At 44.3% G+C, this 16980-nt stretch overlaps 2 protein-coding genes across 3 annotated transcripts; both read left to right on the top strand.

Annotated features, from left to right (window-relative positions):
- Nucleotides 1–2494: 2494 nt before the first annotated feature.
- LOC120699768 (CTP synthase) lies at nucleotides 2495–8949 on the top strand. Of its 2 annotated transcripts, XM_039983844.1 has the most exons (23): nucleotides 2495–2715; nucleotides 3616–3695; nucleotides 3786–3872; nucleotides 3947–3997; nucleotides 4088–4205; nucleotides 4286–4342; nucleotides 4522–4586; nucleotides 4741–4824; nucleotides 5138–5188; nucleotides 5267–5329; nucleotides 5445–5491; nucleotides 6075–6144; nucleotides 6230–6292; nucleotides 6617–6706; nucleotides 6983–7021; nucleotides 7114–7263; nucleotides 7359–7436; nucleotides 7508–7593; nucleotides 7899–7947; nucleotides 8049–8129; nucleotides 8209–8302; nucleotides 8503–8580; nucleotides 8687–8949. In XM_039983844.1, exons 1-22 carry the CDS (start codon nucleotides 2559–2561, stop codon nucleotides 8577–8579), a joined length of 1737 nt encoding a protein of 578 aa, XP_039839778.1. In that variant the 5' UTR covers nucleotides 2495–2558; the 3' UTR covers nucleotide 8580; nucleotides 8687–8949. The 2 variants fall into 2 exon arrangements, 1 of the variants encoding a protein (XP_039839778.1); XR_005685585.1 differs by having other exon boundaries at nucleotides 2507–2715; nucleotides 8209–8580.
- A 1201-nt stretch (nucleotides 8950–10150) lies between these two features.
- LOC120701553 (aspartic proteinase nepenthesin-1-like) lies at nucleotides 10151–14845 on the top strand. The gene is made up of 2 exons (XM_039985556.1): nucleotides 10151–10817; nucleotides 14160–14845. The coding sequence occupies exons 1-2, from the start codon at nucleotides 10151–10153 to the stop codon at nucleotides 14843–14845; spliced, it is 1353 nt and encodes a 450-aa protein (XP_039841490.1).
- Nucleotides 14846–16980: the final 2135 nt, after the last annotated feature.

Here is a 16980-nt window from a genome sequence, read left to right as displayed (position 1 = left end):
TCATCCATCACCTGAAGTGGCATAGTCTTCCCTGGGGCAACCCCTAGACATGAGGCCAATCTCAATGGGAATATCATAGAAGTGTCACGAACATTAAATTTACTGACAGGGCATAGTCATTATGAAGAGAGGAAGGAGAGTTTCATAGGATATGAGAGGAATGTTATTATCACGATACCCCTCCAGCTGGATTATTACCTAGTTTATAGTTTTGGTAACTATGCAATGACACTCTCTACTGAAAACGACCTTCGTGGTCGGCTTTCTATAACGACAAATAAAGGTACCCCAAAGGATCATTAGGTGTCATTATTTTAGGTCACAGGAAGTCAATCAATCATTCAAAGCTCAGATTACTAATTACTCCATCCATTTTAAATTAGAATTGATTAGCTTTATCTAAATACATCATTTTTCTAAATACCTAAGTATACACTATATTTCGATACGTGTAAGAATTATATATTTAGAAAACGACCTATAGATTGGAACGAAGGAAGTACTTGATCAATTTCTAAGTGTTGTATAAAACGATTGTGATTTTATCATGGGCCTATACTTTTTAGCATGTTTCAGTAATTGTATTATAATAAGCTTTTACTTGCAAAAAAATATTATAATCTATATATCCTAATATAGATGGCACCCACTGAAGTCATAAATCTATTTTTCTCAACATGCAAGATATTCACGTCATATAGGAACTCATTATATATATCAGACGCGCACGTCACCACCCACAGAAACTATCTATTTAAATCTTCCAACAATTTTCTATGAATGTTGTTATGCAATATCTTTAGTGTTTATATTTTCAAATTTCACCTTAAAATTTTATTCAAAAAATTCCGCAGGAATACACAGCTATCATCTACTCCCTCCGTTCCAAATTATAAGTCATTCCAAAAATATTAGAGAGTCAAAGTTTTTTAAATTTGACCAAATTTATATGACAAGATAATAACATTTATGATACCAGTTAAATATCATTAGATTTTTTGTTAGCTATATTTTCATAGTGCACTTATTCGATGTCATAAATCTTTATATTTCTCTCTATAATTTTGGTCAAACTTTGAGATAGTTTGACTCACCAAAATTCTTGAAATGACTTATAATTTGAAATAGAGGGAGTAGTTAATAAATTTTCCCCAACCATGCGTCATGTTGTGGACACCAGCACGTCCTCAAAAAGATAATTGTGGATACTAATTTACGTCATAATTTTTTGTATAATAACACATATAGCTGAAAAGGTGTACCGGGACTAGCACGGCCAGCGGGGAGAGGGCGACAGCCGTCCGTGCGCGATCGTACGGCCGATCCGCGGCGCCGTCCGTTCCGTGGGTCGACGTCACGGCTGCTCCCTCGCGCGCGTACGGACGGGACGGGCTCAACCGAGCAGGCGCCTTCGATTGGGATTGATGATTTGGCGTGGCCCCACGTGGCTCGATTTTAATCACCTGTGGGCCCTCCCTGCCGTCTCCGTCTCAGGTAGGCGGATTTTTCACATGAGACATGACCGACGTTTTCAGCTCGGCGTCACGAAAATCTCCCTCTACGCGAGTCCAACTGGAAATCCCGGCCGTAGAATTTCGTAGTACGGCTTGCCACGCGTCCCCGTCATGGAAATCAAGCATTTTCCCTCTCCACAAATCTAGCCAAAAAATATGCTCGTGAGCAAACTTTGTAAAAATCATGTTTACTCTCTCCGTTTTTGTTTTAAGTGCACTTCTGTGCTTTAAAATTTATCCCAAAATAATCAATACACACAAGCCTGAACGGTTGTAGAGGCAGTGCGGCACGGCGGGGCAGAGACAGAGAGAGCAATCCACCACTAATAATTTGTTTATTTAGTTTTCTCTTTTAACGGATGAGTCCAACGATGATATATTAAAATAAACCAACGAGGTTCTCCGTTGCTCTTGTCCACTCGTTCAACCTATCTCGGAGGCTATCATCCACTTACTGTGGATGACACGTCTTTTTAATAGAAGTAGTATGGTAAATTTACAATTATGTTAATTTACTCTCTCCTATTCCGGACATGCAGTTAAATTGGGATGGAGAGAAAAGCATCTTCACATGTACATCGTCCACATGACTTATCCCAATCATCCATTCATCTTACATGATATCCATCCAACCGTTGAATTTTCCACCTACCTATGATTTTCTCACCTATTCATAATTCATCTCACTGTTGATTCCAAGATGAACGACCGGGATAGATTATGTGGTCACAACTCACAAGTATATGTCAAAAATCCATGTTCGATGGAGGGAGTGGTTTTTAAGGAAGATTTTCTATTTTTTTTTGAGATAGAGGAAGATTTTCTTTCTTGGTTCGAGTATTTCGAACGGCAGCACTAGCTCAGCCCTGATCCAGGCCCAAGAGGCCCACAACCCAGATCCAGGCCCAAAACCTAGGCCCGGACAAATCCGGGCCGCTCCCAAACAGAAAAGCTTGGCAGTTGGCACACGGGGCGAGCGTGCGCTCGCTGCTACAGTATTCCTTTTCCCCACGGAAACGCAGCTCCCCCTCCTCCTCCGGCCTCATGTCCACGCCGCCGGGCGAGCAGCCGCGGGCCGCGGCCACCAAGTACGTGCTGATCACGGGCGGCGTCGTCAGCGGGCTCGGCAAGGGCGTCACCGCCAGCAGCGTCGGCGTCGTCCTCAAGGCCTGCGGCCTCCGCGTCACCTGCATCAAGATCGGTGCGCCCGCCGCCCTGCTCTTCCCCCCTCACCCTCCCTTCTCCTGGAACACCCCCCACCCCCCTCCCCTCCGCGCCGTTCTTTGCTGGTGGCGCGCCCCCCACTTAAACCCTAGGGAATCTTGCGGGTCCTTGGGCGGGGAAAGCTTGGGGCGTGCAGTGCTACTATTCTTGGAGTGAATGCGACTCGCTTCCGTGATGCTACTAGGATTTAACCTTTTCTTGATTGGGTAATCGGGTGTGGAAAGCGGTAGTTTGTTGGTTTCTGCGTGGACTCTCGGTGGCCGGTGGCAATTCTTTACTGCTTCTTGGTGGAAATTTGGGGCGGCAGTCAAAGATTACCTCTTTGGGGTTCCAGTTACTTCGTCCACCTTCTCTCTGGTGAAATTTAACGGTCCCTCATGAATTCATGAGCCCGTCTGCGATCGATGTCAGGTTTTGAGGGCTTGTCCCTGTCTCACTAGTACAGTTTGTTGCTGCTGCTGCTTTTAGTTGCTTTTGGAGGTGGAACCTGTGGCGTGTTTTAGGTAAGCTTTTGGTTCCATTGTGAAGTTTGGTGTTGAGCCTTTTAGGGATAAACATGTGTCCTTTGATTTTCGTCTTATTGGTAGCTGGTACACTGTGTTCTAGCTTTTCGGCCTCTGATTGGCCTTTTGTGATTGGCTTTCACATGACTTCTGTATAAAAGATGGGCTCCTTTTAGGATGTGATTTGTGAACAGGTTACATTAGCAGGTTCTTTTTTCATGTAATTTCTGAACAGGTTATATCGGCAAGTTCTTTTCTTCATGTGATTTCAAGAAATCCACATGTTCTCCTTGTGTGTAGAGTTAACTAGCATGGATTTTCTCAGCTTTGGTCTCTCACTTGTCTTAACTATTGTTCATCTCCTGGTTTTGTAGATCCATACTTGAACACAGATGCTGGTACTATGTCCCCCTTCGAGCATGGTGAGGTGTTTGTCCTTGATGATGGTGGAGAGGTACAGTCCCACTTCATGCTTTCATCAAATAAATGATGCTTAATCTTGCAATCTAGGTTCTGATTTATGAATAACATGTTGCATTTGTAGGTTGATTTGGACTTAGGAAACTATGAGCGTTTCATAGATGTTACTCTGACTAGGGACAACAATATTACCACTGGAAAGATATATCAGGTGAGTTTATGCCCAACAGAAGTGCTTGTATTTTCTCACTTTAAATTGTAAACAGATTGTTTCTGTTCTTTCAGTCTGTCATTGAGAAGGAGAGAAAGGGCGATTATCTTGGAAAGACAGTCCAGGTAATTCCCATGTGGCATGTGTTGCTTGAGTTGCATAGTATGGTATACCTATATGGCAGAATATGAAATGCTTATAGTTTAAATATCCAGGTTGTCCCTCATGTAACCGATGAAATAAAACAGTGGATACAGTCAGTGTCCTCTGTTCCTGTGGATGGGCAGACTCGTCCAGCTGATGTTTGTGTTATTGAGTTGGGAGGCACTGTAGGTAGGGTTTTGTGATATCTCATGATCTGACATTCTGTAATTATTAATGTAGCAGATAAATTGATTTTGCTCTTGTTTCAGGTGATATTGAGTCAATGCCATTCATTGAAGCTTTGCGCCAATTGTCCTTCTCTCTTGGTATAGCTGGTGTTTACATAATCATTTTAGTTTCCACATTTATGGTGTTAAAACCTTGTATAACTCTTCTAAGACTTGTGTGCCAATCATATACCTTACATTTTTTTTGGAAGCAAAAACGTCTTTCTTTTTTAGTGGCTATCATGAATGTGACCCATACACTTTTATATATTTTCTAGGCAAGGAGAATTTCTGCCTCATACATGTTAGCCTTGTTCCGGTATTGGGTGTAGTTGGTGAGCAGGTAAATAATTCTTCCTTTAACGGCAATGATGAATTCTGCTTATTGCATCTTCTATTCGTACATAAGGGGAAAACACATTGCACTTTTCAAGTCTTCTATCGTGACAAATAGTTGTTACTGGGAATCTGAAATTATTCTTTTTCCCTTCTTGTAGAAAACTAAGCCAACACAACACAGTGTACGGGAATTGAGGGCCTTGGGTCTGACTCCTGATCTTCTAGCATGCCGGTCAGCGCAGGTAATGCAAAAAAGGAAAAAATATGAATAATTAATAGTAAGTGCTTTTAAAATGCCATATTTTAAGTCATTATAGATATTTCTGATCTTTTTCCCCATGCATTGAATACTTGTGATGGCTCATTTTCCGTTCAGTTTGTATCTTGTTTTCTGGTAATGAATTTTGTTCAAGCAGCCATTAGGTCATCCTAATCTTCCTTTGCTTAGTACATATACCTTTCGTGTTCATGTCTTTAGCGCTGTAATTCTTCTATTGCCCAATTAGATTTAAGTGTTCCTTTCCAATCTGAGCTATATTTTATTTGCTTTTTCAGCCACTAATAGGATCTGTTAAAGAGAAGCTTTCCCAATTCTGCCATGTCCCGGTATGTTTCATAATTAAGTATGAAAATGCCATTTATCCACATTGTTTTCTGATTTACATTCTGCCTTCATTCCTGTAGGTTGAGAACATACTTAACATCCATGATGTTCCAAATTTATGGCATGTCCCACTTATTCTTAGAGTGAGTAACTTTCACTGGAACCTTAATGTTGACCTTTGCTAGAAATATATTAAGTCTGTATTGTTTGCATTTAGTGTTGCTTGCAGCACAAATTTTGACGAGTATTATTTTGCAGAATCAAAAGGCTCATGAAGCTATAATCAAACAGCTAAACCTTGCAGGGTGAGTCAGGAAATTACTTAAAATGATTGGTCATCAATGCATTTTTCTGCACATAGAATTTGTAATTTACTACGCAGCTCTCCTGCGTGTTCGAGAAAAAATTGTAATTTACTCATGTCAGAGTTTTTAGAAGTGCTAGGCACTTTCTGGGTGGTGAGGTGGTACCTAGCGCCTAGGCAGTGATTTGGCAGGTTAAGGAGGCTGCGTTAGACAGTCAAAGTAGCAAATAGGTGCTAGGTGGGAGGCTTGTACCTAGCACCTAGGCACCCACTTAGATGGTCTGTGCATTTGTTTTTTAAGCAGTGACTCTTTTTTTTCTCGAATAATTTTTAAGCAGTGACTCATATACTGTTGAGGAATTATATATTACCAATATTGATAGATGATTGGCTTAACTTCCAATATTGGAACTATGTTTGAAGTCATTATTATTAATTAATGTGGAAAGGCTTACTCAGACATCTATGGTGGTTGACTTGACATGGTTACATCATATTTGCTGTAATGGCATTACCAATTTTTTATATATGGTGTCATGGTTAGTATGCCTGGGAGGTATATCATCTTGGCTTTTATTTCATAGGTCTGCTGGACCACCTGAGTTACGAGATTGGACAGAGATGGCTGAGTCATATGACAACCTTAAGAACTCTGTTAGTATTGTCACACAGTATTTGATTGTTGGTTGGCTCATTTATTGGCGCAGAATAAGTCTGAATGAATATAAATTTTATGCAGGTTAAAATTGCTTTGGTTGGGAAGTATACTAACTTGACAGATTCTTATCTATCAGTGGTGAAGGTTGGTCCATGACTCCATGTATACACAAATGTAGATTGATACTATTATAATAATAAAAGTTCTTTTTTTTTAAAGTAGCTTGCCAATGGTGAAATGCCCGCAAAAGCAAGCTTTTACTTGTATTTTATGTGGTGCAATAATTATTATAGTTACACTTGTTTCCATGATTTCCTAGAGTAGAGACTATTGTTCCCTAATAGTTAAACAACTGAGTTTTTTAGCTGCCACCTTATTGTGTTTTACTGTTGATTCAATTTGGGCTTTATGTACTATTCATGAAAATGTTATTTCTAATTCGTTTTTGCATGTCTCAATTTGTTCCAGGCTCTCCTACATGCCAGTGTTGCCTGTTCATTGAAGCCATCTATCCAGTGGATTGCAGCTTCAGATCTTGAAGATGCAACTGCAATAAATGTAAGCCATTAACCATGTGTTCAGTAAGATAAGGATAGCTACTTAGCGCATGATGAATCAGTGATCCATTTTTTTTTTGCATGCTGATAAGTATCTCAGTACAAGATTACATTTATATCTTTGCTGGCCTATCAAGTTTCTGTATCATGGTTGTTGCACTTTCGGTTTCACATTTGTAGCAACATATTTCCTCCTATTATATTTTCTGTTCATTATTTGTTTGTATGTTGTTGTATCACATGATGACAGTTTTTTTTCTTTTCTTTTTGGTTATAGGCACCAGATGCCCATGCAAAAGCCTGGGAAACTCTTAAAGTGAGTGTGCCCATTGTATTTGTATCTATTCCCTATTTTAAGTTTTTAACTCAATTTTAAAAGTTAATATTCATGAATGCTGAAAACTTCAGGGTTCAGCATGCATTTTGATACCTGGAGGATTTGGAGATCGTGGAATCTCAGGGATGATATTGGCTGCCAAATATGCCCGTGAGAATAAAGTTCCATATCTTGGTATTTGCTTGGGCATGCAGATATCAGTGATTGAGATATCCAGACATGTGTGTTTAGACTGTTTACTTCCTCTGTTTTTCCCTTTTCTTGTACTTATGAATCTATCCATATAGATTCTCACTTTGATTATGCTTGGCACTAGGTCTTGGGCCTGGAAGATGCAGACAGTGAAGAGTTCAACAAGGATGTACCAAACCGTGTTGTTATGTACATGCCTGAGGTACTTCCTTTCCTGCTATGATTATGGAAGAGATGGGGATTTCATCTAATGCCTTGACAATGACTGTTCAGGTTTCGAAAACACATATGGGAAACACGATGAGGTTGGGCTGCAGGAGAACATTCTTTCGCAAACCTGATTGTCTTACATCAAAACTGTACGGACATTCGATTCTTTCTTGGTTAATCATATTTTCTTTGGCACTATTGAATTTAGTTTGCTTGGAATCCCAACCCATTGACACCACCATAAAAAAATTAATTTGTCACACAGTTGTGTTATCTGTAGCTTTCTGTACTTGGATGTTTATGATTTTGCTGCACTGCATTTCAAAATGCGGCTTTTGTTTAGTTAAATTTTGGTGCAAGCCCTTGGTTATTGACCATCTCCAGGAGTTGCCTTATACAAAAGTATTATGCACATTCTAAGTTTCTAACTTGGACTATTGTACGAAACTGTTAGGTATGGAAGTCCTCCACATGTAGATGAGCGTCATCGTCATAGATACGAGGTTTGCCATTAATCTTTTTTTTTTGTTGTAAACATCCTGTTATTCTTTTCGTACACTGTAAATCTTATGCTTCTGATTATTCGTTTCTTTTGTTTAAATAGGTCAATCCCTATTTTGTTCCCATGCTTGAAAATGCTGGTCTTCATTTTGTTGGCTGTGATGAAAGTGGAAATAGGATGGAGGTACTAAGCAAACACCCTATGCCATTCTTGTATTGATGTTCTTTTTTCAAAGGCTGAACCAGCTTGCACCTATGAGCAGATTGTGGAGCTACAGGATCACCCTTTCTATTTAGGTGTTCAGTTCCATCCAGAGTTCAAATCAAGGCCTCGAAGACCTTCACCTCCTTTTACAGGTTATTTCTTTGTTATGCTTGTGAAAACCAAAAATTATAGAATGTTTAGAATCCCTTTCAGAGAAGATTTATTGAATTAATCTGTACTAGTTAGAATGCTGCAGTACCATCATGATCTCAATGTGCTGAGTTATTATTTTACTTGCATAGTCTATATTTGCTGCGCAGGTCTAATATTATTTGTTTTGAGAACTACTCAGGGCTAATAATGGCAGCCACTAAACAACTGGGAGCAATTTCAAATCACTCGAATGGCTACATTGGAGCTTCTGAGTAAGGTAAAGGGTTCTGGGACTTTGGTTATCCCTCGAAGGCATTTTCTCAGGATATATAAAATGTCTCTGGACATTCGGTTGATGAGCTGTACTTTTGTTTCTTTTCCAGATATTGATCTTCCTTTGGGTGGAGTTGAAGCATTTTGCTCCTTGCTGCTGAGGTTCAAGCTCTTTCTGTACACATGGTACCGGAAATGGAACTGCATTAGAAGAGACTTGTGCCCTTAGAGACCACTCGAGTGGCGTAGCTGATGATCAGTATACAGGGTCGAACCTCATGATTTTGTTGACAGTTATTAGTGTATGGGGTCGAACCTCATGATTTTGTTGACAGTTATGAGCATATCATCTCACCCTGTGATCGCGAACCAAGCTGCCATTTTAAGTGCCTGTTTGACAGGGTTGCTCCACCGGTTTTTGGTAAGCCCTGTCAAATGGGTAAAAGGAAAACGGCTTCACATAAGCAGCCTCTGAAGCCCCAAAAATGGCTTGCACAGGAGGGAAGAATTAAAAAAAAAGTTCTCCACAAGCGTTTCAACTCCAAAAAAAAGAAAGAAAGAAAAAAGCTATTTAACTATTGAAGCCATTTCAAGAGCCAAAGCCTAGCCACGGTCACTGACTTGGTCACTGCATTTCCAAAGGGTACATTGTGTATAATAGTTTAGATACTGAAGCACATAGTACTGACCTTGATTTTTCAGTTCGACAGTCCATGTCAAGAATGAACTGAAATCCACTTTCTGTGCTGTTTGCTCTTCGCCAAAAACTTCCCAAATTAATAAACATACACATCCTACAAGACGAGAATCAGTATACTATTTTGCACGGAGTAATTTCCAGGTAGATTGTTGCTAAGCTTCTACACGAGAATCAGTACATTTAACACGGAGTAATTTCTTGGAAATCAAGATTGCTTTGGCGTTTGGAAATTCCATTGGTCGAAGAATTTTGATACTTAGGTTTTTATGGCCAAGTCAATACAACCAAAATGCTACCTACTCCTGTTGATAGCAATGCCCAATTACACAATTTTATCCATGACAGCAAAAAATGGGCAAACGGTGCGGAAAATGGCCTCCGTATTATCTGTTTGCTAGACCTGAATTCAAATTCAACAATGCAAACGTATGCCATTCATGACATCTGCTCCAAAAGAATACAACATCTGAATTGTTCCATTTAAACAGTCTAGTAACCTATACCTGAAGTCTGGTCAACTTGATTCAATCTTATTATAAAAAAAACTTGATTCATTCCGGAAGAGATAAATGAAAATTCTCCGCTAATCATGTAACTGTACACATCATCATCATCATCATCTCTATAAAATCTAGTGTTTATCCTATCCAAAGTTTTTTTAAACCTTCAAATTTAAATGTTAACCTTTGAAACATATCCACTTTCAAATGGCAAATTGCAGTATCAACATGTCAGACATTTGATTACTTATTTTCGTACCCAATAATCTCTCACTCATCTTCAAGCTATATATACACTTACTACCTGGCCACCACACACACACACACACACACACACACGCACGCGGGAGTTCACACAAGAAAAAATTAAAAAAATGGCGAGACCGTTGCTCTGGCTCGCGCTCCTGTGCGGCGCCTCCCTGACGTTCGCCACCACCTGCGCCGGCATCCGCCTGGAGCTCACCCACGTCGACGCCAAGGAGAACTGCACGGCGGAGGAGCGCATGCGCCGCGCCGCCGAGCGCACCCACCGCCGGCTGGCGTCCATGGGCGGCGGGGTGACCGCGCCCGTCCGCTGGGGCGGCGCGTCGCAGCACATCGCCGAGTACCTCATCGGCACCCCGCCGCAGCGCGCCGAGGCCATCGTCGACACCGGCAGCAACCTCGTCTGGACGCAGTGCTCGCTCTGCCGCCCCGCCGGCTGCTTCCGGCAGAGCCTCCCTTACTACGACCCCTCCCGGTCGCGCACCGACCGCGCCGTGGCCTGCGTTGACGCCGCGTGCGCCCTGGGCTTCGAGACCCGGTGCGGGCGCGACGGCAGGACGTGCGCCGTCGACACCGGCTACGGCGGCGGCGACATCTCCGGCGTCCTCGGCACCGAGGCGTTCACGTTCCAGTCGGAGGAGACGGTGAGCCTCGCTTTCGGATGCGTCACGGCGAGCAGGCTCGTGCGCGGGTTCCTGAACGGCGTGTCCGGCATCATCGGGCTCGGCCGCGGCGCGCTGTCGCTCGTCTCCCAGCTCGGCGCCACCAGGTTCTCCTGTTGGGTTGATCTCCACCAGTTGGCCAAACGGTCAACTGGGCCTTTGACTTGCGCTCTGATCGGGAGCGCCCAGCCCAAAATAAGGCTGGTGGGCCCCCATCGCGTAGCCCCATAAAAGACAGGATGGGGACTGGCGGCAAGAGACACGAGGTTCGCCGCCGACCAGTGTTCCCCACCGAAACCCTAGTCACGAACCGATCAACGAGGGTCTGAAGCGATGGGAAGCACCACCACGCCGTCGTCAGGTAGCCGTCGCCTCTGCACCGCAACGTCACCGCCCCTACGCCGCCACCTCGTCACCTCTCAACGGCGGCGCCACGGCAGGTGGAACGGGAGAAGGTTTTTTTCCACAAAAAGTGAGTTTTTCCGTTCGATCTACACCCTAGTCGATCCCAAGTTCTTAACAATGGCATCAAGAGCCAATCTAGTGTGTAGATTGAGATTGGGAAGGATCCGGACTCGGATCGAAAGAAACTGAATGTCCTCGATTTTGAATCGAGGAACGAATCAAAAAGAAAGAAATCGATTTTGAATCGAAAAAGTCTTGAAACCCTAATCAAATCGGATAGGGAAAAGAACGAAGAAAGAGGCGGCGGGCCTTACTTGGTCACGCCGCTGGGACCACCGCCGGCCGTTGTCGCGCGGGAAAGACCTGAGCCGCCGTGCTCGAGGGAGCTCCGTCTCGCCGCGCGAGCTCGGTCTCTAGCACCGTCGCAGAGCCGCTCGATGGCGGCGCGCTCACGCAAGGGCGAGCGCGCGCCGGCGAAGGGGCCTGTGGCGGCGCCGCCAGTCCCTCCGGCCGCCATGGGCAGCCGCCCTCTTACCCTGCCTCGGTGCGGTGGCTGTGAGGAAGAAAGAAAGAGGAAAGAAAGAAAGAGGACCCGGGTTGCCGCCCTCGGCACGGCGACAGACCGAGCGGCGCCGCGGCCGGCGGCCGGACCGGCCGCCGCGGTGGCAAGATGCCGCCGGCGGCGCCGGCGGACCCGGGGCTGGGCCATGAGGAAAGAGAAAATGTTTTAGGGTTTTGGGGGAGGCGGCCGACGTCTGGTTTTGAGTCCGCGAAAATCAAGGACGGCCGTCCGATCCAGATCAAGGGCAAGGAACGGTCAGAGGCTATTTGGGCCAAATCCAGCCCAGGTGGGGAGGCGTTTTCCTGGACCAGGCCCAGTTTGTGGCCTGGTGCGCGGGGGCGCCATTTGCGCAGCGCGCAGATGAGCCGTGGGCCTTGCTCGCGCGCGTAAAGCGGGCCGAGCTGAGCGCTGCGTATTTGGCCATTGGGCTGAAGGCACAGTACAGAATAGATAAAGTTTTGGTTTTATTTTGTTCTCATTTTCATAGGCATTTTCTGATGAATATTGTATAGTTTTGAAGGCACAGTACAGAATAGATAAAGTACAGAATAGATAAAGTAAAGAAGAATCTTGTTATGTAGGATCTCATTAGTCCATTGCTTTTGGCAAAAAGGAGCAACAACAGCCCTATACAAAGTAAAGAAAATCAAATGGATGTCGATTACACCCCATTTGAAAAAGTTACGAGAATTTCATCTATGGAAAAAGAAGTCATTTCTGAAAGAGCCATCACAGTAGGTTGTAATGGATCAACAAAATGAAATGTGACTCTAGAGGGAATGTTGAAAGATATAAAGCAATACTTGTGACAAAAGTTTTAGTCAAAGAAAAGAAAGAGCATGTGGGATACCACAATGACAAATCCATTTATGGATTTAAGTCAGCCTCGAGACGCTGATATCTAAAGTTCATTGAAATAGTAATGAAGCTTGGGTTTAAAAAGAGATTGAGGAAGGCAATAGCTTTTAAGCAAAGTAAAAGAATGGGAAATCTGATTTCCACCTCTTAAATGAAGATAACATCATACTTTCTAGTGGTGGTGTTAATATATTGATAGATAAAGAATTCTTGTCCTCAAGTTTTGATCTCGGTGATGAGTTTTTCATTCTACGAATTGAGACTTATCGAGATAAAAGAAAGGGGTATTATGGTTACTGAAAAGGCATACTCGGAAAAGCTTCTAAAGAAATGAAGTATGCGAATGAGTAAACCTACGCCTGTTCCTATCGTCAAGGGTAATAGTTTTGGAAACGTTAGTGTTCCAGGAACCAATGAGAGATGGAAATGGTTCCATAAGCTTTAGCTGTTGGAAGTTTTATGAGCGCGCAAGTAAAGAATTTACCCTGACATAGTTCATGTATCCGGGTTATTTTGGCAAAAACTCAATCCAGATATAGATCACTGGAATGAAATTGAGAATATCGGCCTCATGCTAAGAAAGAAATAACTAGTGCTCTCAAAGGGTTGTGAGTACGAAAGTAGAGCTTGTGAAATATGTAGCGAAATCCACAATTGTCGCTAACTTTCACGCTTGGAGTTTTTGTGTGGAAAATCTCCAAAATAAAACAATTAACATCAATGTGATGCAAAAACATGGTATAGTATGACACGAGGCCGAGGGACAGGCAAAATTGGTTAAGAGAATCTGTACCCGGAGTTGATAATGGTTGACAGCAGCAATAATCATTAAAGTAGTTTGCTCCTATGACAACGAGTCAACTGTGGTGCCAAACACGTTGACATAAAGTTATACGTTGTAAAGGAGAAAGTCCGGAATTATGATTGAAATGGATTGTGAGTTTAAATGACAGAAAGTTGTTGCGGATCCGCTTACTAAAGGCTTGCCGCCCAGTGTGTACAGAGAATACACAGTCGACATGGGTTTTATGGTATAGCCTATATTTTCCGGACAATAAAGGGCCCCAAAGTCAAAGTATCTATTTCAGAACAGAGACATGTATTGTAGCTGTTGAATCTATCGGCAACCGACCGTGACGATGAAACTGCTCTATACATTAATTTGTGATGAAATATGAAAAGAAGTAAAAGATATGAAGATGAAAGTATAAAAGATGAGATCAAGGGGGAGAATGTTGGGTTGATCTCCACCAGTTGGCCCAACGGTCAACTGGGCCTTTGACTTGTGCTCTGATCGGGAGCGCCCAGCCCAAAATAAGGCTGGTGGGCCCCCATCGCGTAGCCCCATAAAAGACAGGATGGGGACTGGCGGCAAGAGACACGAGGTTCGCCGCCGACCAGTGTTCCCCACCGAAACCCTAGTCACGAACCGATCAACGAGGGTCTGAAGCGATGGGAAGCACCACCACGCCGTCGTCAGGTAGCCGTCGCCTCTGCACCGCAACGTCACCGCCCCTACGCCGCCACCTCGTCACCTCTCAACGGCGGCGCCACGGCAGGTGGAACGGGAGAAGGTTTTTTTCCACAAAAAGTGAGTTTTTCCGTTCGATCTACACCCTAGTCGATCCCAAGTTCTTAACATCTCCTACTGCCTCACGCCGTACCTCCGCGGCACCATCAGCACGAGCCACCTGTTCGTCGGCGCGGCCGGCGGCGGCCTGGACGCCGGCGGCGGCGCCGCCCCGGTTACGACCGTGCCGTTCGCCGAGAACCCCAGGGAAGCGCCCTTCAGCACGTTCTACTACCTGCCCCTGGTCGGGTTGTCGGTGGGCGACGCCAGGCTCGCCGTCCCCGCGACGGCGTTCGCGCTCCGGCAGGTCGCGCCCGGGGTGTGGGCCGGCGGCGCGCTGATCGACTCCGGCGCCCCGTTCACGCTGCTCGTCGACGCGGCGTACCGCGCGGTGAGGGCGGAGCTGGTGCGGCAGCTGGGCGGCGGCGTCGTGCCCCCGCGCACCGAGGGGTGGGACCTGTGCGTGGCGCGCGGGGACGCCGGCAGGCTGGTGCCGCCGCTGGTGCTGCACTTCGGCGGCAGCGGCGGCGGGGACCTGGTGGTGCCGCCGGAGAACTACTGGGGCCCCGCGGACGACGCCACGGACTGCATGGCGCTGCTGAGCTCGGAGGCTCTCAACGCGACGACGCTGCCGCTGATGAAGGAGACGACCATCATCGGCAACTACATGCAGCAGGACATGCACCTGCTGTACGACCTCGACAAGGGCGTGCTCTCCTTCCAGCCGGCGGACTGCAGCAGCGTGTGATGGACGCGCGAACCTACGTGTTTGCGTGTAACTGTGGATGCACGATATGTGTACAGTAGTATGGAACTATGGATGATGTGTACAAGTGCATCTTTGGCTCAAAATTGAATATATCCAAATTTTTCAGATGAATACGCAAAAAAAAAACTATGCATCATTGCATTATTTGGAGAAAGAACAAAATATTTACAAATCGCGCTAGCTATTTTTTACTTAGATTGGGTCCGCTCCTGTATCCTCACGTTTGACCCGCGTGTCAGGGTGGAGCGGAAGCCGGAGGCGGAAGCGAATGCCGTCCGCTTGATTGCGTGAAGTAGTAAAGGGCAGTGGGGCCATGCGTGCAGACGGCGGGCAGGATTAGGATTACGCATTTTAATTTTTTGATATAAGGTTCAATGTGTTGAGTTAAATAGGTTGTGCCTAGGCCGCGCTTAATGTGCCACGTATGCGGCACAAGAGGGCACATCCTATCTTTTTTTTTTTTTTGAGAAACAGGCACATCCTATCCGGCCGTGTCGATCCGAACACAATGTAAATCGGAACTTACGGGCTTGGGTTTTGGTTTAATGGGCCATATCTCAGATCACTCGTTAGGCCCAACCCATTTAGCCAACTATAGTGCCAACCGGTCCTTGCCACGCGCCAAACAACCTTGTAGCATTGCAATGAAATAAAATATGTTTAGAAATTCCACGTATGCGGAAATCATATACAAAGTAGCACATTAATATATATATACACCGTGGATATTTGAACCAAATTTAAACACATACAATGTATACTATGAAAAGTTTTTTAATAAAAAAATAGCACACACCGTGAAAATCTATATTTACATTTGGTCTACTAATATTGGCCTAGCTTGTGCGGACTATCTCATCATATATGTCATTTGTAGACCGCGGAGCCAAGGGAGGCTTTGCATGCTACTTTGAGCTCTTAGCGATTTTGTAAGTAAAGTTCTATTGTCGTAGATTGAATATTTTTTCCTTTTCATAGAGTGAAGATTTTCCAAGCACAGGGGCATATGTCCCCTAGCTTCATCCTTTTTTTCACTAGGTAAGATAAAAAAAAAAGATCAGCAAAGGGGCCCTGTCGGTGCCACCGTGGCAGTCTGAGAGGTGTCGCAGAGGGGCCCTGCCCCAGCGTGCAAGCGTCTGGGTTCGAGGCCCGGTCGGTGCCACTACAAGAAATTATTTAATATATGACGAAATAAATTCATCACAAATTGTTGAAAAAATATCACAAAACAGTATATATGACGGTTTCGTGATGATTTTCGATAACGTCATAGAATGAGCGTCACAGATTAAATCGAACGACGTTTTTTTGCGTAAACGTCGCATATTAACACGATCTATGACATTTCTAAACCGTCACAGAACGATCCGAAGTCTACTTAGCCCAACCAAAGTCCAGTATCTATAAACATCACGAATGTTGTCATAGATAATGCCATGTATTCAACCATTAATGACATGGCATCCAACGTGACGGCTGACGTGGCATCCAACATGATGGCTGACGTGGCATCCCACGTGGCAGCTGGTGTGGCAGCCAATATGGCTGATGATGTGGATCCACATAAAAATAATTTTAATGTCCAATAGATTCGCATACGAATGCTTAGTGTGGTGATAGTGCCCTGTCTGTTCCTTAGCCAAGTCTCAGGTTTGATTCCCCGGGAGCACAAGTTTTGTTTTTATTTTCCGGTAAAACGACGACCATTGTGTAAAGAACCTAAAGCGCTTTGTTATCACAACCGTGTTACTAGTCCAGTGGTAAGGCAGCTGTTCTGTAGCCCTTGATGGGCATGTAGTATTTTTTTTTACTTGAACATTTCTACGTCCAGATTTTAGTTTGGTCTTTAAAGTCCAAATTTTTTTTCTTGTCTCTTCAACACTCCTGCGTCCAGATTTTATTGCCTTCAACATTTCAGCGTCGAATTTATAGGCCAAACTCCTCTCTAGCCTTTATTGTGAAAAAGTTTTTTTTTATTTTTTTCCAAGACATTCTTCTATTCTTCCTATCGGAACATGATGTTTAGACTTTAGATGTTGCTCGTGACGAATTTTCTTAAATGTCACAATGTTTTAGGCCAGTCTGTGACAAAACTGATAAATGTCACGATTTTT

Source organism: Panicum virgatum, chromosome 3K (genome assembly GCF_016808335.1).
Source record: "Panicum virgatum strain AP13 chromosome 3K, P.virgatum_v5, whole genome shotgun sequence".
In the NCBI taxonomy this organism is placed as follows: domain Eukaryota; kingdom Viridiplantae; phylum Streptophyta; class Magnoliopsida; order Poales; family Poaceae; genus Panicum; species Panicum virgatum.
This window is presented reverse-complemented; position numbering and strand designations above follow the sequence as displayed.